Source organism: Melospiza melodia, chromosome 1 (assembly GCF_035770615.1).
Source record: "Melospiza melodia melodia isolate bMelMel2 chromosome 1, bMelMel2.pri, whole genome shotgun sequence".
In the NCBI taxonomy this organism is placed as follows: domain Eukaryota; kingdom Metazoa; phylum Chordata; class Aves; order Passeriformes; family Passerellidae; genus Melospiza; species Melospiza melodia.
In genome coordinates this window covers 85,798,781-85,819,377 of record NC_086194.1, presented here as the reverse complement: position 1 = coordinate 85,819,377, position 20,597 = coordinate 85,798,781, and the positions used below count along the sequence as shown (strand labels likewise).

Here is a 20,597-nt window from a genome sequence, read left to right as displayed (position 1 = left end):
AATGTAATCTTAAAGGAAAGCAATTCATATTATGACAATACCTTATCTCTTGTCTCATTTAAACTGGGCTCCTCTTAAGTGAACTTCTCAGCACAAACCTATCTGAGGGTATCACTGTAATATGCTTGCTTATTTCCAAGCAGAAAGGTTAATATTTCTAATTAAAAAGAGACTTGCTAAGGTATTTCTTAAATCAACTCTTTGATGATAAGAGCTTCTTCGACATTTTAAACTTTTTATTTATTTATGTTGAAGCCATTTCTTCCTCATTTAAATTCTACTGGAGAAAGCAAAGTCATCACAAATGTTAAAGTCTGTAGAGAAGATGATAGTTTTCAACTAGCTGCAACAGAACTTATTAAGGCTAAAGGCTTATTTTCCTCCCTTAAATGGGTACTCATGTGAAAAATATCGTGTTTCAGTTTTCCCAGCAAGATTTGTGGTTTACTTGTATATTTGGTGATGGCATTTGTAATATTTTCAGAGTGAGCCTGATATTTTTACTTACCCAAGTTAAATTAATTTCAAATGAAACAGTGCTTTCAGTGCAAAAGAGTAACTCTTGCAAACCCATAGTTTCTGGGGTGTGTATGAAACTAGTTTAGTTGAAGATATAGGTTCTTTGTTTTTTTAGTTATTGGCTTTATGGATCCAACCAACACAGTGGTCAGATAATGATGGTAACCACTCCACCAGTACAAGTAGTTCCTTCCTCCGCAGGAAATTATGGGAGTCACAACTCAGATTATCAAGTGGGAGTAGTAGTAAAATTACAAGTTGATTCCCACTTTCTAAGGGACAGAGGCCTTTATGGGGGGCAGACTTATTGTGTTGTCATCTGGTGCTTATTGCTACAAGATCTATGGGGCACAGAGCAATGATGCTCCATCCTACAAGACCTGTGGAGCAGGAGGGAAGGTTTCTCCATCCTCTGGCATTAGCTGCTGAAGAGTGGTGAGGGAGCTTCCTCTGAGGATCAAGCACAGATGTGGAGTTTTCCTTAGATTTCCCATAGGAATTGTATGCGAGAGAGAGAATGTTAACACACTACTCTAATATTTGGGCTCTTTGATCTTCCTTGACAGAAGCTGCTGTTGAAATTCAAATGATTTATTAATTACAGTGCAGCACCTCACAGAGTAGGAGAATTGGGTTGTGCTGTAATTTATGAGTCCAGCAAAACAACCCCATGGAACTTTACAAAAACTGGGGAATCTGGGCAAAATAAAAAAAAAGAGTACTCAAACCCAGTTTTGAGAAAGCTAATAAGCAACTACTTTTATCAGCCTAATAAGGCAATTTCCTCCCCTCTCCTCCAGTCAGCCTGTATGTAGTTACTGTATATTTTCAGGAACTGAAGGAGAGGAAGAGAATCAAAGAAAGAGAAAGGAGCACCTTTCTGAAAAAAAAAAAATCAGTAAAGAAAGAAGAAGCAATGATTCCTCTTGGGTGTGGTCTTCCTGGTAAAAAGATCCTAGTTCACGTGGGATTCAAAAATTTTGTTTGGATACAATCAGCCTTTAAGACAGACTCATCCTCTTCTCAGGTTCCAAAGCTTCAGGATTTTACAGTTTAAAGGAAGTATTTTATTTTATTGTAGTCATAAAAACTGGCTTGAGGAACTATTCTTCAGCAAAATGTTGAAATAATTTAATTTTTTTTAAAGCCATAATAACCAATGTGATACTGTGAAAATCATCACCTAGGATCACCTATGATCGCTCTAGGAAGTGTGGTTAAAAGTCTGCCAGTGTTGGTGGTGTAGGAAAGGCTGGCCCTATGCCATACCTTTGTCATTAAGTTAATGAGCAGCTCTTTCATATTCATTTTGCACCCTGCAATATAAGCAGACTCATGTTTCTCCTACAAAAAATTAGTGCACAGTCAGTAAACTCCCACTGATGCTGGTGCTCTTCATTACTCACTTTGAGTAAAGCTGCAGTACACAGCTCCATGTGAATATGAGGATATGTTTAAAGGACTATAGCAGTATGCAAAGCAAAAATACTCTATTAGCAAAATTGGCCAGAAGGAAAATTCCCATATTTATATATTTATTTATTCATAGTTTCTAGAAAGCTGAACTCTTATCATATTTTCCTGCACACACACTTTGGGAAAAGCTCGAAAATCTTTCTTGCATTATCAAGACATTTGTTTTCCAAGCATGGCAAGCTGATGAATTCTATCAAGGGAAAATTGATAAATAATCAAGATTTCACCAGACAGGCTTTCCTCATCTCCTTTCTCCATCAAAATTCATATACAGCTTTTATTTTAGGAAGTTCTTAAAAGTAGAACTAAGCCGGTCCTTTTTTTCTTCCAACTTTGGGTACCTGTTCTGTGCACTTACCTTTGCACATCATGAAAGTAAAGACTTCCTTTGCAGCTGCTACCAGTGTACATGCCCAGTCCTAGATGGGTTTTGTTCAGGTCCAAGCCATAGAGAGGAGGAGCATGGTCTCCTACTTCAGCACAGGGATACTATAATGCACTGTGCTTCTCCAAAAGGTTTTGCTCTTACTGCATAGTGAAGGCTAGGTTCTTCATGTTTCTTTCTCCCTTGGGATTTACATTCTTTCTAGGGAAACCATCAGACCTCTGCAAAGTGTTAGTGACTAGCTACAGGATCCAGTGTACTCTCTAAGTTAAACTATGAACTAAGGAAAATCATTCTCTTATGTTTTAGAGGAAGCCAGGCTTCAAGAACTACTTGAGTCTATGAAGATAACTTTGAAATTTCCTCAAAAATAAGAACACCAACTTAGCCTTTCAATCAAGTTCCACCTGGGGCAATTATTTCAGCCTTCCCCATTTGTACTTTGCCCCTGGAATTTTAACTGATGATGGTTTTTTTCCCTCCCTCAAGAATCGCAGTGCTGTGTTTGCTAGCACATCACAATTATTGCTTCCCACCCCAGTACTGGCTGCACTTCAGGGGTGGTTGAGTAATCTGTTTATATGGGCTCAGGATGTATTACTGTCCTTCTGATAAAGGTAATACCAAAAGCAATTTTAATGGGTCAATTGATTTTTTTTTTTTTTTAAGTTTGATTTGGTTGTCAGAGCCTGTACCTACTGCTTATGTTACTGAGATTGCTCTTCTTGCAATGTGTCAGGCCCTAAGAAGGGGATAGAGCAGAGCACAATCTAAAAGTCACTTGAAGACAAAAAAGCCTCTTCTTTATAAATTGTGGGAAATCAAATGTATCATAGATTTTCCTTTGAGCTCTGGTGTCTGATCTCTGGTAAAAGTGACCTTCAATGGGAACAGGACTTCTGTTTCCATTTTCTTACATTTACAAGGAAGATGGAGGTTATTATGTATTTATGTTTGCATTTTCTCATGTATATAAAAACTACCAATTTTTATCTGCTCTGGAAGACAATTATTCTGAGTAGTTCAACTTTTGTCCTCTCCAGAAAAGAGTGGCAAAAAATGTTACCCAGTCCGTGCAAAAGTTTGGTTTTTATAGCGTCAACCACATAAAAACATATGATTGACTCTTTGGGGGAGGAGAACAAATTTACAAAGTCCAGTTACATTACACAACAAATATAATTTCAGTCTCTTAAAAGATCATTAATAAAACCAGAGGTAAACAAGCACCTTTTTAGCTGATATTTCTGAGATGGAATGAAAACAACAGTATGAAGCTATTGATTGCCTCTATCTCTTCTCAAACCTTTTTACATACTAAGAAAAAAATTCAAATAGGATAAGCAACTGAAATTGATTAAAAAAAAAAAAAAAAGAAGAGCCTCTTGTTCTTTAAATTATTTTTAAACTGTCAACGTACTCTATTGTTCAGAGTAAATTAAGTAATGCAAAAATATGGCACCCTGCTGCATCAATTTAAATCTGCAGTAAGCACATGAACTCTAGTGAATAATTTCATCTAAGGTTTAAAAAGGTAATGAGAGCAGGATTTGGTTCTGTGATTGTAGTAATTAATTACCTAAGTCAGGCCTTTATTTTTTTTCTTGAAACAAAGTCAGAACTCACTATAATATGTTGAGATGGGGGAAGCCAGCTGGCATATCCCTATCTATCAATTGACTAAATAAATGCAGAGTCATTAAATATAAAATCATCATTATTTCTCTTCTGTCCCTTGCCAAGGCAGTAAAACTGTTCTAATTATGTCCAATCCCACTCCATATATAATGCTGACTGAATATTTTCCTTCAGTGGTACCTGGGGCTCTGAGTAACCTGATGTAGTGGAAGGTGTCCCTGCCCATGGCAAGGGAGCTGGAACTAGATGATCTTCAGATCCCTTCCAACCCAAACCATTCTACAGTTTTGTGATTAGCAGACACACTTTCCTGACTCCTCCTTGAGGTCTAACAAACAACATAAGAAGGGGTATTTGAGCTCCAAAATATTTAAGATAATCCCTCAGAGCTGTATAAATGTGTAATACTACAGTGTGCAGCTGTGTGTTAGGTTTTATTTGCCGTGTAGAAGTAAAAATAGACACTGCACATCCTACCCAGCCTTTATAGATGATGGGAGATGTGCAGTATTTACTTTGACCGACACAGAGAAGAAAATTTCCAAACCAGATGCATTTTCAGTTTTATATTAATTTGTTTCATTAACTGCTGAGTTTAAAAGCAAGAGGTTTCACGTCAAATTAGCCTAATTATCAGACTATTGCATCAGCAACAGTGTCTTGAAAAGGTGCAGTAGATGGATAAGATAGCAGTGGAGTGTGTTTCAGATTTTGCCTTGTTAAGAGGTGGATCAGAAATCCTGTCTGAGCATAGGGAGGGTCAGAATGGAATATGCTCATTCACCCTCACAGAATCCATTCCAGTGTCTTTGAACTGAGTTTGTTGATACCAAAGCCATTTGGTGTTTGGTTGCTCAATCAGTAAAAAATGCATTGATATTCTGGAGCTCAACTATCAATATATGTCATCTTCATAAGACGCCAGGAGACTAATTTAGTGTTTAAAAAGCTATCCAAATAATGGCATGGAAATCTTGGGAATACAGTTCTGATATCAGAAGCTTTGCTGTGCTCAGAAAGGGTAAGAAATCTTGTTTTACAGAGAGCTGCTTCTCAATTTCCTTTAATGCTTTTCACTTTCCCTTCATATTTCAGAATGCAACAACTTAGCTCTGAACAGAAACACATAAGAGAGTGTTTAACTCAGTATTTAGCTCAGTCAAGCTTTTAAAAGTTTGTTTCTTCATAAAAGCATCATTTTGGGATTTTTTTTCTTCAATTCAGGACAATTGCTTCATGCTACTGAGGCAGAAAAGGCGAAGATTTAATAATGCTGTCATTTTGGGAGTGCACACAGTGTCTGTATGAAGGCAGCATCATTGCACTTTGCAGTCACTTAATGCAGCTCTGAGGTGAGATTGGGCTGCCAGACAGCCCTGCAACAAAAGGCAACACAATGTAAAGGACTTCTGCTATAAAAAAATACATCAGGAATTTTATTTTTGTCTACTTAGTCCTTTCTCCCTCCGAGAGGTTCATTAGTCTCCAGTGGAAGATAGAGTATGATTCCTGCCTTTTAAAGAACTATGTCAAAGGAATCATTCTCACTGCTTTTCATGCAGATACTTGAACACCTGTTTCTCCTTCATTTATCTGCCAAAGAAGATTAGTTCAGGATAACACCTACTGATTTTATGGATTACTGCTGTGGTGTTTTTGCCTCATAGTAATAAAGGTGAATACCGCAAATGACTTTTCTTTAGGCCTTCAGCAAAATTATATGCAACAAAATCAGAAGATATGTGGGTTGCATGATAATTTTGCTTTAATGTTAAGCTAAATTTAAGATGCCATCATATGTAACTGTCGTGTTTCTTCATAGTGTATTTTTCTGAAATATACGCCACCCCCTTATTCTGTAAGCCTCCTCATTATTATGGCAAATTCAAATACCTTGTAGTCAACTAGTTTCAAGGAACCTTGCAATATTTGCACATTATCAATGTCATCTTTTCCTACTGCTTATTCCTGATTTGCAATTATAATAATTCATGATATTTCAGTCATCCCCACAGCAACTAATTATGATGGTAGAAATAGACTGACATCTATTGCTATTATGCAACAGAAATAAGTGAAAGTTCACAAAAAAAACCATACAAATCTTATTGATGTAAAAAAAAAAGCCAGGATAAAGTTAGAACAGAAGAATATTTAGGTAGAGTTATCCACGAAATTGAGGGGATTTTTTTCCTGACTTATATCTGAAATTTGAAGCCACAGCAGTAATATTTTAATTAATGTATTTATAGCAACATAACAGCATTTTGATTATCTTCAGAAAAATATTTCAAGGTACTGTCATCTTTGAATAGACTTTTAATTGCCAGAGAGCAGTGATTTGCATTATCTTTGTGGTTCTTTTGTGAAGTATTTGTCAAAATCTGCAGAACAAGTTGACTTTATTCTCTGTTAAAAAAAACATTTACAGTCAGGTCACAACCCAACACTGGGCAGAATTTCACATTTCAGGTTCACATTCCACTGTTCCTTCACATACTGTATTGCCAGAAAGCAATTCATAATAATTAAGATTTGTCCAGCATGAAATACAGCGCACACTCTTGTACTTCCTAGAACTGAAAGAAAAAAAGTAAAAGAAGTCTTAGTATTCTTTGAAATTAATGAGTAAAAATTCCTGAAGCCTGTGTTGACAAAGGATTCTAAACCTGGATGCCATGCTAGCTAGTAAGCTGCTTTTGCAACCAGCACTACACAGGCCATGAAACTGAATCAATTTTTGTAATTTTAGATGTCAGTATGTTGAACTCCCTATTACTTAAGAGGTCTGATTTAATCATGCAAGAAAAATCCCCTGACTTGCATGATAAGGAGATAAAATTCAAGTTTCTTTCAAAGGCAAATCAGCTGCCTTTGTCACACATCATTTAGTATCATAAGAATTCTTGTAGCTCTTTGCAGTCAGCCTTAGTTTTGACTGCAGTCAACAAATTTTGTCATCTCCCTATGGTCAACATTTCTTAACTGTGTTTTTGTAAGACATCCCTCTGTTTATGTATGGGACATTCCTTTTTAATTTCTACATGTTGCTATTCCACTAGAGGATAATCACATCTAATTATCTAATGCAATTTTAATTCTTCCAATGACCTTAACATAGAAGTTTTGGAACTTTGAGGAGATCAACTTGGAACAAACATCTTCATTTATTGACTTCAAACCCAGGAGAATTCTTCTCTCATCTCCCTTCTGTTCTAAGCCTCCAATATGTAGCTTTATTCTATATAACTGTTCCTAGACTGGTGGATGGGAACAAGGCTTACTGGTCTGTAGTTCCAAGATGACTTTCAGACTCTAGAGAATAGCAACCTTCTATTTGCCATCTCCCATTTTTCTATCTTATCTAGATTACATATCACACTTACTCTGTTCATACTGGTCTTGGCAGTTTGCTGCTCTGATTTTATTGATTTCTTTCAAAAGTTCTCCAAGTGACACTTCACTTAGAAAGACTTCCACAGCTCCTTGTAAAGAAGAGTTGCACTTTGCAATTCTGCTGAAGCTCTTCAGGATTAGCACTGATGTGAAAAATATTTGGCTTGTTTACCATGGCCTTTATTCTTCAGTACCATTGCTTTTAACCTTAGATCACCTATAATTCTACCAATTTTCTGTTTGGTTTTCTACACAATGAACAGAAAAACTGTATTAGGTTATTGAAAGCAGGGACACTTTCACAGATGTACTAAGATATGACACTGAATATATTATCTACATTTATAACGTGATTACACTGTAAGAAATGTCCAGAGTATTAATAATATCTCCTTCACTTCACTTCACTTCACTTCACTTCACTTCACTTCACTTCACTGTCCTTCTTGCCTGTTATTTTTGAAATTTGCTTCTCATATCAGTACTTCAGTTTAAAACTGTTACCATCTAAACATAAACATATTTCATATCTTCATCTCTGTCTCCCCATCCCAGACAAGCATCAGAACTATGTTTTTGCACACACACACAAAAAGCATTAAGGTAAAATAAGAGGAAAAAATACATTATTTTCTCAGATAACTTCAACATTTTCTGGAGAGGAGCATAAAGCAATTTCATCATTGGTGGCCTTTTAAAAAATATCATTATTAAAATAATGGAATAATTAGTATTAAAAGCAGGGTGGTGCATGCCAAATTCTCATGAATCTGTTCTGCATTCATGTTACTGTAACTGAAGTCACAGTCTGGTCGCTTTTCAGTCTGTTGATTCCAGAGGACTGCCAGGTATAATGGAAAGTTTCTCTCCATCTGCGAATGTTATCCTTTCACCCCAAAGAAGCAAAAAAAGAGTCAAAGCAAGACTCTGAATGTGTAAAACATTCTGAAATTGCATGGTGGGCCTTTACTGTAGCTTGAACTGCTATCAGCTACCAAGCCAGAAAGCAGACTGCACTATTTTGGGAGATAAGACGCTGTCGTTAAAGACACTTTGGGGTTTTTTCAGCATTATGTACCAGCCAGCTAGCACCATTGCACAAGCTGGAAATATCATCCAAATATAATTGCTGGATGGTGTGACAGCTGCAATTCAAGAATCTTCTTATTTTGGAGGAAGTGTTTGTTGCTTTGTGATTCAGTCATTCCTATAATCAAGCATTAAATGAATGATTTCCTGTTTGGCTCCTAACAGAGGTCTGTGTTGAAGGGTTGATGCCGGTTCATTTCAATAACAAATGCATTTTTAATTTGTGTGTGCTTAGTCAAGATTTTCTGGGTGTAGAACAGTAGTGATGGTTTCTGAGAAGTATATGAAATATTCATAACATTTCTCTCAAAACGGTGCTAAGCCAACTTCAGATTTAAGTAGGTATTTCTTAGTCACAAGCTGTGCTTTGTATTTATTTTTAGTAGGGGTACATGTGGACACAGATAAACAAGTCCCCATCTATTTTGCATGTCAGTTTGGGAGGCTACAGTGTACTAATTATTCCAGTCTAAGTGGAAAACTGTAATTTACTTCAACAGTGTTTGAGTCATGTGTGAATATATTTTAAATTATCTCAAATCCCTTTCTGGTGAAATAGGAGCATCCAGCAGAGCAGGCATTTTCATTGTAGCCAAAGTAGGATGCTGTTAGGGAGTAAAACACTGGATTTACACATCTGTCTGGCAGTGAGTACCAGGCAATATATGTTTGTAAAGTTACAGCTGTAAGGTGAACTCAAGCTGTAAAACTACACAGCAGTTGGCTGTTGCTATAGAGAGTTGTGCTGCTTGCCTTACTGACTACAGTTCCCTCTTTTTTCAGCAAGGTGATCCTCCCAGCTGGCAAATGAGGGGACCAAATACTGGCCAGTAGCTTGGTTGTCATCTCCAAGTGGTCTGTCCAAGCATTCTTTCTGCCTTCTTATCATCAGTCTTCCATTGTTTTGGTTTTATCTCTAATTTTTTCCCCATATTTCCATCCCAGAAAATCTGACTCCTTCACCTTTAAAAGTTACTCTGGAAAATCCAGTTTCCTGACATCTTCTAGACTTCTTTATGTAGGCTGTGCTCTGTATTTTGCCATCTGGAAGTGTTGTCTGATGAGGAGCAAACCCAAAAGCAGCAGCTTGCCCGGGTAGTTACATGCCATGTGTAAACTCTGTCATGGAGAGAACTCTCCAGAGAGTCACAGGAGTTGTTATCTTATTGAAGCAATGTCCACTGTGGTTTTTGCTTTGAGGAAGGTCCCTTGAACTTATGCTATGCTGCAGAATATTGCAATATTGCAAATAGATATTTCTACTGTTGGCACTGCAGATCCCTTCTGCTGTCTCATCATTCTGAGAACCACCTTCTCAGGGCAAAGGAAACACTTTGCAGATATCTCACCCAGTTCTTCACCCACTTGCTTTTAGCATAGTTTTTGTCTGTTGTACATACAGAAATCTGAGACTGCAAGGTACCTAAACCAGGTTGAGTCACTTGTAAAAACCAGCCATTCCTTGGGATATACAGCCGCTTCTGATGCTGCCATGTATCTTTTTCAGATGGCATCACTCATCTTGTCCAGTTGCAAAAGTTTGACATGTAGAACCCATATTCTTTGTTTTCCTTTGATACTACAACCTCTGCATGTTGTTACACGGAAGTCTGTAGGGGAAACCACCATTTGTGAAAATGTAAATGGATCTCCTACCTTTTGCTGGTGCTTAGAAGATAACCTCATTCCAGTAAGAACTGTGGTGATGATCACTATGGTCAATTAAGCTTTAGCACAGCTATAGCTACATAGGGTGCTGGTAGCAGCATGGACATAAGCAGGGGCTGTTCTAGTCTGCCAGGTTTCTTGCTTGGACAAAAGCCTTCTAATCAGCCAGTACCACCCCCTCACTGCTGTTTTTGATGCCTAAATTAAGAAGTCTCTGAGTGCCAGGTTATGGCTTTCCACTCTGCACTCACAGTCTTTGCAGAGCAAGTGTACATTAAGATATGCTATGTTACCTTGTTGCAAATTTCTTTAATTAAGATGCATAATCTACTTTTTCATTAAGCTGTGAAAAGCAATACCTGTTGCTGGCCCAGCTTTCAAGTTCTTGACCTAGTACTGCTTAGGAACTCATGAAAACACTGTACAGCAATTCAGAGGGAAGAACAGAAGACATGTATTTTCTTCATTTTTTCAATATTCTGATCTACTTTCTGAATTTCTCCCTAACTTCTCAAGTGTGACTAGAAAAGCAATTATGTACAAAAGGTATAAAAATGCAAGTCTTTCAAAAATCCTTTTGATAGATTATCACAGTTTGCTGACACAGTGGAGTTCTGTTTTGCTCTTTATTAGCTAGGCAGCTGAGGGTGGTAACATTTTTCTTAAGGTGCCTACAATCTTGTTTTCTTTTCAAACCTGCTTTCTTAGGGATGTTTTTTTTTTTCCCGAACACACAGCTTTTGTTATGTTTGTCAAGATTTCTTGTTTTATCTCCTGCTTTCATGCATTCATCTTCTGCCAGGCTTGCTCAGCTTGGCCTGTGAAACCCATTATGTTGGGTTTCTTTGGATCTAACTTGAAGTGTAGTTCTTTCCCTAGGAAGACACCTTCTTTGATTGATTTTTTTAAGTCCTTCTGTATGAAAAAAATACAGTCCATCTGTTCTTGGACTAGGTTTCTGATTTCTTTGGTTCAGAAAGAATAAAGAACTATTGTGGTAGAGTTGTTCAGATATAATTTCTCTGCCTTTCCCTGTGTTTGCTGAATTTCTGGTTGCATGCTCTTTTTCTGTTATGTTCCTGCATTGTGGTCTCAGTGTGGTTTGTAGTATTTTGATTAGCTTCTGCAGTTCTGTATTCACAGATTTGACTTTGCATCCACTTTCCTCCCAAGTCTGTCCTCTGGCAGTTCACTTGTAGTAATGGTCAGTACAAGTCTAGGGTTTTCTTAAGGCTGCTTTCATTTCTTCCCCAGTTTCACTTTCTGTCTCAATCAGTAAGGAAAAGAAGATTGAATTTTTATCTGTAGTTACCAGGTGTGCCAACTGTTTCACCTCATAAAGTCTTCCAGTGTGTAACCAGGAATTTTAGATTTGATCCTGCATTCTCAAAGGAATGTGTATATTTTTACTGTGTCATTTCAAAGGATTACCTGTCACAAATGAAGATTTATCATGTTCCCAGTCTAGTGCTTCTAACTGGAAATGGACCATTGTCTTGAGCTGGACCATTGTCTTGAGCTGGTGGAAGCAAGATGCCTTGACATCATCTTCTCTATGCTTTTACATAGTCACAACCTAAAATAAGTCCAGTTGTACTTGCAAGACTGGAAATGAAATAAAATAAAAACAATTGGGGGTGGGATGTTAATTTTATTTTTCCTTTTTTTCCTGTTATTTTACTTGCCTTGATGACCGTAGCAAATTTTAAGTCTAGAAGGGTCATTTCCTAGCCTAGAGTGTTGGCCCATGGTCACAGAGCAGGTGCTGTTAATGCTTTGCTACTGATGTAGCAGGTGGTGTGCCAAGTTGCTGCAGCTTGTCTGTACCTCACTTTTCCACTCCGGTAATGATGAGCTGAGTTTGCTTGAAGAATGTTTTGAGTTACTCTTTAGTGTGGCATCAGTGCCGTGGGGTTTTTCTGTGTTATTAGTTTGTCTCGTAGCACATGCCACAGAAGTTTTCCAAGTGATTCACATACTGAAGGGAGTTTGTTTGGTCAGCTGATTTGGAGAGGTACTTCTATACACTTTTCAAAATCAACCTTAACCTTTTATACCAGCCTATTTTTTTCCTTCAAATGTTCTTATTTCATAGAATGGGAGTGCTAGGCTACAGTCACAACAAGGAATGTCATGGGCAAGCACACAGACAAAAAGAGGCCCCCAACCTTTTCTAGGAAGTAATCTGTCTGAATTAGGTTTTGTAGTTGGTACTGTTGCAGGAAAACCTAGGCTGATATTAGAGATGCTCAAAACTTTTGTAAGGAACTTTAAATCTCAAAGATTCAGAAGCCTGTTGGAATAGTTTTACTTTCCTCAGGCTTTAAGATACCTATTCATGTTTGAAGCCAAGGAAAATTCATATTTAGCAATGAGCAGAGCAATACAGGTATTTTTTAACCAAGCTATGTTTTGGTATTGGTCATACCCCAAGCTCAGTGCAACAGTGCTGAGTGTCATGCCATAGCTATTAAAACAACCCCAAAATTAATGGAGCTCTCAGTGAGCTGATACATCTACATTTTTCTCAGTGATGTCTAAGACTTGCACCTATAGCAGTGTTTCTTTTCTTAAAACTGCTCTCTTCGGTCAATTTTAATTTCAGGGGTATATTCAGCCCTATTTTTATGCATCTTTATCTCAGTCATTCACCCTTAGATTCCTTTGCAGTCAGCGCAGCCTAACAGGCACTTCCAAGGTGCAACTCAGTCTTGTTAAGATTCTTACATTATTCTGAGGTTAATGATGCCCAAGACTTGATCATAACATATGAGGAGACCAACGCAGAGGCAGAAGCCCACACTATAAAAATTTGTATCAGCTGAATCCTACTTCATTTGATTGCCAAGAAAGTCTACCTAGTTTTGAAAATTTCAAGATGATGTGTAACATTTTTAAATACATAATCCATCACATTTGAAAATCTCTTCTTCCTTATAAATATAAAGAAAACAGTGATGGTTGTTTATCTAAACATTGTGAGAAGCAATTGGTTTACTTGTTTCTAATTATTCAGATCTGAATTATTAGCAAAGCAGATTTCTATCGAAAGCAAGTATAATTGAAAGCTTCTGCTCTCAGCTTCATCCTGTAACAACCTTTGCTATCTAAAATCATCATGAAAATTACAGTGGCCTTTGAAAGGAAGAATTCATGCAAAGCATCCCCCAGTGCTTTTTAAAACAAAAGCCAAGGACAACCTCAGAAAAAAGCAAGGTTAAGATCCAATTGGCCAGCACAGACTGGGATTTTGTTTCAGTTGTCAGACGAAAAGGGCAGGCCTTGTTTATTTAGTCCACCCTTTGGTGTAGCAGCAACATGACAATTGCTGCAAAGGAGGACACTTTATCATTATCTTCTATAATAATATTTATTATTAATTTATTGTTGTCTCGTATAGATGCAGGTTGGAATAGTTCATCTGAGGTGTTTATGCCTCAGAGGGGAGACAGGAGGACGGGAAGTCTGTGTGTCCTGACGGCACAAATGCCGCTCTGGCTGGTTAATGGAGCAGCAGGAGCGCTGGGCTCAGCGGCAGCGCGGAGCTTGGCCAGCTCAGCTGGAGGAGCAGCCCACAAGCACTGCCATCACGGAGCACAGCAGCCTGTTAAAGGGATAAAGACAAAACTGTGTTTGATTTTCAGAGTGGAGGGGCAGGAACTTCTCCTGACCCTGTCAAGGCTTTACTGATCTTAATGGGTCTGCCACAGAGAAAAACTCTGCTTGAACAGCAGAGGGGGGCTGCTCCTGAGGGACGAGTTCAAAAATAGCAGCTCAGAAACATTAATAAAAACATTTCCCACTGTTTCTTCATCAAAGCATAAAAGAAACAGCGTACTGCAGAGCACACTGGCAAAATCTGTACGCTTCTACCATTAAGTACACATAGGCTCATTTCTCTAAACTAGTAACTGAGAGTTTCTTGTAGAGTGGATGAATTTGTTGCAGTAACTAGTTTCTGGAATAAGTAGATTCCATAAAGAGGGCTTAATGCTTATTTCTAATCTCCTGGAAGGTTGTACAAATGAAAAAAAATGAGGTTAATCACCAAGGAAAAACACTAATGAAGTAATACATCTTTTCTTAAATATTAATTATAATTCATTTTTTCCCATCACAGAATTTACACGGTTCCCATGAATCAAGGATTAATTCAAAGGTTTACATTTATCCTCTGCTGTGAATGGATTCCTTCTCAGTGGAGAGTGAATGAATTTATTTTGTACCAGCTTTCTGCTTGAAATGAAAATCCTTCATAAAAGAACTGGCAATCTTAGTCAGAGAAATCTAGACCAAGTAAAGCATTTCATTGTTCAGAGTGTTAGACTCTAATGAGTTCTGTGTCTAAATGTTTTCATTTTTTTTCCATCTGATCAGCAATAGCTTAGCAGGTTATGCACTTAAATGTACAACACTTGTTTGGGAGGAAGATTTGAATTGAAGAAAGGCAGCATGTTCCACAGTTCTAATATAACATCTGCTATCATTCAGTGCTGCTCTTAGCCCAGCATGCCCTTCCTCTAAATATCTTATTAATTAAACTGGCTTAGTAGGAAAATAGTTAATACTATAAGTCCTGTACCTACTTAGAAAGGATTTAGAAACTGAAAAAATTGATTTTGTCTGAGCTTCAGCTCAAGGGTTGTAGGTTTTTTCATTCTTGAAAACAAGCAGATCACAATAGGGAATATCCGAGAAATTTATATATGTACAATCTTCAAAATATATATATTCTATCTTTGAATGCAAAATGACTGTGTTTCTTACCAGTACTGTGATAATGAGGTGGGACCTCCTAGCCATGAAGTCATACGCTGCTACCTTGCATAACCAGCTCTTGTCTGGGCAGGAGGGTGAGACAGAGCACCCAGGTGGATGCCAGTGAATTTGTGTGCAAAATGGGGATCTGTTACTTAGCTATCTGTGGTCAGATAGAGTACAGAAATGGAATTTGCCTGTGTCTTTGTTCTGTGTGCAGTGCTGCTGTCTGTATGCAGAAACTGGTGCTTTGCTGCTGATTCACCCAGCTTGGTTTCCCACTGATGAGCAAGTTCAGTGTGCTGCTTATTCTAACAGAAAATTACACTTTTTGAGACCTATTGGAAAAGGTGCTGGGTGCCACCAAATTGCTCTTTAAACTCAGTCAGTTTTAACAATTTCTTTGGTAGGAAAAGGCTCAGGAATTAGTTGCAGCTTGTTCTGGCTCTTCTTGGAAGGTCTGAGAGCAGCTATTCTTAAGGAGGAAGAGAAAAAAGCTTTAAATGCTGCACCAGAACAAGACCCTTTCAGCACAGGGAAAAGGCAGCTTGGAGAGCAGTCTGCAGTGTGACTCCAGAGTTTTGTAGTTGAGCCTTTCTTTTCAAAAGCATATTAAAAACTTAGACATCAGTGTTTCATTGCAAGTCAGCTGAGGTGCCTAAAGCACTTCTTCAAATGTTGTTGTTAGTTTAACAACCTCCAAAATGAAACTGCACCCTGTGGCTGGTTAATGGGTGTGGGGTCTGGTGCTTCAGCAAAGGGACCTGCCTTTAATTCTCATCCATGCTGAAGTTCAGAGAGTGTGTCTCTACCTGGGGAGACCAGGGTTTTTAACTATGTACTATGACTGTACATATTGGTCATCTTTGTCCCGAGGAATACATGCTCAAAACTGATTTTAAAAACAGGGAAAAACATTTATCCTGTGGAAAAAAGTGAAGCAGAGCTGGCCTTGTTCATATTAGCCCTAAGTATCTGGCAGCAAATAAGTTGCAATAAGCACGGTGTGCCAGTATAAGCACAGCTAATTCACTAGATATATGGGTCCCTGTGGGAACAATCAACCCACGGCAGTACCAAGAAAGGTTGCACCTTCCTGTTTTCAGGGGAGAACAGGGGGTTTCCAAGCCTCTTTTGCTTTAAATCTGCCTTGGGCAGGCTGAGGATGCTAAGTCCCAGTTCATTTGTGTGTGTGTGTGCATCAGTGCTGGGTCTGCTAGAGGAGCATATGGCAGAAGCCATTTGCCCTTGACTGTGCCTCTTTTTTGGCAGGCACAGGCTTGTTTCTCACAGAGCGGGTTCAGTCACAGCCACTCCTTCACATCACTTCTTGAGCCCTCAGCTTCTGGCTTTCAGCTCTTTGCCTGTGTGTGTGTCCTTTGTGGTGTTTTGGTTAATTGGACGTTGTTTTAATTACTACTGCACTAAAGAGACATGTATTTTCTATCTGTCATTTTGCTGCCTCAGTGACCGCGGTCTCCAAGCAGCCAATACACAACTTGAGCTGTTCAAATCTGGCATAAATTGCAGTGGCTCTCTTGGAGTTTCCCTGCTTTACATCTCTTTAGGGGAAGACACTCCTCCAGGGAAGAGAAGGCTCTATTAATCAGCTCTTTTTTTGCACTGTCCCAAACACCATAACGTGCCCTCACTGGAACAAGTGGCAAAGAAGCCTTGGCTTTCACAGCTTGGACACAGTCCATGGCCATGTTCTGTGGCCACATCTTTCCTTGGTTTGAGCCTTTGTGTTGCCTTCTTTCTTACCTTTCCCTCTTCAGCTCCTGCAATAATCTCCCTTTTCTCCCTTTGCTGTCCCTAATTCTCCACAGAAATCAGAAATGTTTGGCTTATGTGTCAAAACCAAGCAATGGCTGTGCAGACATGCCCTCAAATCAGTCAGTTTACCACCATTTCTGTCAGTAACAGCCACACTGCAGTAGCAGACAGATTCTCTGGACTACCAGTAGCCTTTATTTCGAGATGCTAAACTGCACTGACTTGAAGATGAGAAAGAGCATTTTTAAATGCCTTTAAAAGGCATAGAGCCTTTTAAAACAATAATTTCCCTTCTTTTCTGTTTATATTGACCCTTATCCTTTGTTACAGCTTTGGAAAGAAAAATGTCAATGAGGCAAAGCAGAGAGGAGCTTATAAAACGAGGAGTGCTGAAAGAAATTTTTGATAAAGGTAAGTGTTTTTCTTTTCACAACAGTAAATTGGCATCCCATATAGCTTTATGGCCAGACATTGCATAATTGTAACACTAGAAACCAGGAACAGAGAGTTCTGAATTGCAAGACTGTGCAAAATAAGATCTCTGAACACTTCTCTTGACTTTGCTGTGGTCTGGCCCTCTCTGTTGAATACATGTGGTAGTTAGTTAGCAAATAAAAATTAAAAGTAATCGGAAATGTAAAGCAATAGAAATAAAAATCACAGCAATAGGCAGTAGTCACTGACTGCAAAGAGCAAAGCATCCAGGCTGTGGAGAAATGTAGTGGGTTCATGTCTCTGTGTGTTGCCATTGTCTGGTTGAGTCACTTTGGAATTAACTGTTGTGGAAAAGGGAAACATTTAAAGGTTTTGGATCCTGATGAGCACAGAACAATATACTTTCCCTTGAAACAGCTCAGAAGAGATAATAATTCCTTGTTCAGGATAATTAATTTGTTGAGTTTTTAGTGTCTTGTTTATGCAAAATGCCATTGTTTTACAAAAATCATTGTTTTACACTGGTAACACAATACATAGTTGACATCTGTTACATACATGTCAGTATTTGAGTGCGTCTTCTATTTGTTTTGCTGCTTCCCTTGTCAATTACTAAGGTAATTAATTCAACAAATTATGTAAAAATATAATAAAGTTACTTCTTAATCACAATAGAACTCATGCATATGCTTTAAAGCCTCATTAATTCAAAGTCTAAAGGTTTTTGACATAGCAGTAGAAATAGCAGTACAAAATCTCATAGAAATCAACAGAAATTAGAAGTTTCCACAAATATTAGAAGTATGGCCTATTTCAAAAATTCAGGACCATTTAAATCTGTTACCTGCTTTTTACTCGAGCTTATTAAGAATTTAAAAATTTACTAACTCAGGCTGCTAATTTTTTTAAGTTAAAAACAAACTGCAGCAAAAATGTGCTTATCATTAAGTTTTACAGTTTCTATTAGTTATGTGTAGTAGTGTGCTCTCACTATGACCTGCTGGCTTATAAACCATCCTAGATGCAACTTGAGAGTAAAATCAAGTCCTGTCAATAGGCTTGCCCTTCTCACTGCTTTGTGCTGTCCCCGTTTTGTAGTGTGACTCAGATCAGACCGCAGCCAGTGAGGCGGGGTCCAGGCTGTCACACCAAGGGATCAGTGCTTCAGCCAGCTCAGAAGGCAGCCTTCAGTCACACCTCTGTCCCAGGTGTGACCTCCTTCATCCCTGCCTCACATCCCACATGTAGCCACCCTCTGAACCAGCCCTACATAATCCTAAAGGCTTCCCCAGGAAAAATCTTTTCTGTGAAGTCTTCTGTGACTTGCCTTCCACGTTGAAACTTGAGAAGATTCCTCTTCTATTGCTACCAAAGCATTACAGGTTTTTTTTCTTCTTGATCAAATGATGTTGTTTGAAAACTTCTGTGTCATCTTGTGAAGCAAATTGTAAGTTGTCTGTAGGCATTTGAAAGAAAGAAATTATTTCCTCTTTATAGCAATTTTTCACCTTTACAAAGCTGATATGAATAGAAAGAGGTAGGGCAGAGAAGAAGGTGGTAATACACAAGAATAGCAGCAGTACTCAAACAGCTATGATGATACAAGGATGTGAACAAGGCAAGATGTGTAGAGCAAAAGCATTATTTCCTTCAGTGGTGTAATAATCTGAGAGTAATTCTAATGAAGGATTTTTTTCATTGACAACCTTAAGTGGAAGTTACATTTTCTTTGTAATTCCTGTTAGGTAACCTCTAATTCTTCGAGAAAACAACAGACCTTTAGCATTTCCTGGTAGAACGCTTTATTTGATTGTGGTAGCACCTTCCATGCCAAGAGGCATCTTGCACAGACAATAGGTGTAAATCTCTTTATCTCCCTTTCCTAAGAGGTGGGCAAAGCAGGCCTGTGAGTAACTTTGGCTTTTTCTTTCTTTAAAAACCCATACCAATAAAAGGAAATAGTGCAGGCAGATTGACCCAAGAACAAGAATTTTTGCCTTGTGATTTGTTTTGTTTTTGTCAAATCTTCTACCTTGAAGAAAAGCATAATTAGCTGTTTGGTTTTCCTGCTGTTTAAGGTGACAGTCTGACCTGTTTGCTTCAGGATTTGCTGACTTTTCAGAGGACTTCGTGTCACCCAGCAGGTGAAAATTATCAGAGTGCAGTAAGTCACAGTAGTCACACATAGGAGAGTCACTGCAGTCCAGCTGCTGCATTTGGAAAACAAGAAATGCTGTTATTATTTCAGTGACCCCCACATTTAAATTAGTCACTTGAAGCTGCTCCTGATTGAACTGCAGAGAGCGCTTCCTTACTAAGGGCCAAACTCACGACAGAATCAGTTTCTGTTATCTTCCATTTCCAGGGGTCTGTGACTTGAGTATTCTGAAAATGTAGGCAAAGGCTATAATTTTTTTCAAATACTCTGTACTTTCGGAAAATAGTAAGTTGAAGAAGTATCTGATTAAGCTCCTGCTGTTCTTATAATTTGTGGGCAGATGGTCCTGAGAGGTTAAAAACACATCTTCCACCTGCATCATAGAACATACCTCAACATTTAGAGGAACTCATATTTTTGCCATCACTCCTACACATAGGAGCAGACCTTGATTTCCACATGGAGGTGTAACTGTCCCAAAAACATCTGTCATTAGAATTGCCCACTGTTTCATGCTGCTGGTCAAAGAACTAAATCTACTTGTAGTATTTTGATAGCTCTTCTTCTTTCTGAATGTAGATGAGATTGCCTGTAGTGAGAAATTTCTGAATATGAATGTGCACCAATTACTTATGCCAAAGGCAATGTTGCAATGGTTTTCCAAGGAAACATGGGCAATCTTCGTCTTTTATATTCTGGTATTCAAAATGGAAGTTTTGAACTCCTCCAGAAGCAGCCTGTCTCAAACTCCATGGCATCCCGCAAAATCAGGCATCTGCTTAGGTGCTAAAGTTGTGCAGGATCTCAGCTACTGTTCTAAGGTAGCCACCAAGGCTAGGAAATAGTTCCAGGGGCAGGTCTTGACCACATACAAGAACACCCAATTTTCCATTTCCCACCCTTGGGGTCATGGCAGAGAATGACAATGAATTTTACTCTGCCCTTCCTAGTCTTTGTCATCAAGAATTTCTTGCTTGGACAGTCTACTTGAGAGCAGACAAGTATTGAAGGAAATAACCCTATCCAAAAATTAATCCAGGATTTCAACTTGTCCATTTTGACTTCCATAGCCAGTCTTCTGTAGAAGGAATGCATGAGTGTGGCACTTTTCAGATATGCAAAAAGCTGTGTACTCTAAGGTAGTTCAGAGTAAAAGACACAGTGAGAGGGTAGGCAGAGCTACAAAAAAGGGGGAACACAACAGGACTGGTTTGTGCCAGTCGGTGTGATGCACTGTGGGCTGCTTCACACCAGGCAATGTTTTAGAAGTACCTGAGAGTGGAAAATGCAGATGTGTTC

General features: G+C 38.5%; 1 protein-coding gene across 8 annotated transcripts in view; it reads left to right on the top strand.

The window, feature by feature from the left end:
• Positions 1-20,597, top strand: part of PHACTR1 (phosphatase and actin regulator 1) — a 298,270-nt gene that overhangs the window by 207,341 nt on the left and 70,332 nt on the right. For all 8 annotated transcript variants that reach the window (XM_063160585.1, XM_063160613.1, XM_063160574.1 and 5 more), the window contains one exon: positions 17,036-17,116. In XM_063160585.1, the coding sequence (XP_063016655.1) occupies positions 17,036-17,116 (81 nt within the window). The remainder of the gene's footprint in view (positions 1-17,035; positions 17,117-20,597) is intronic.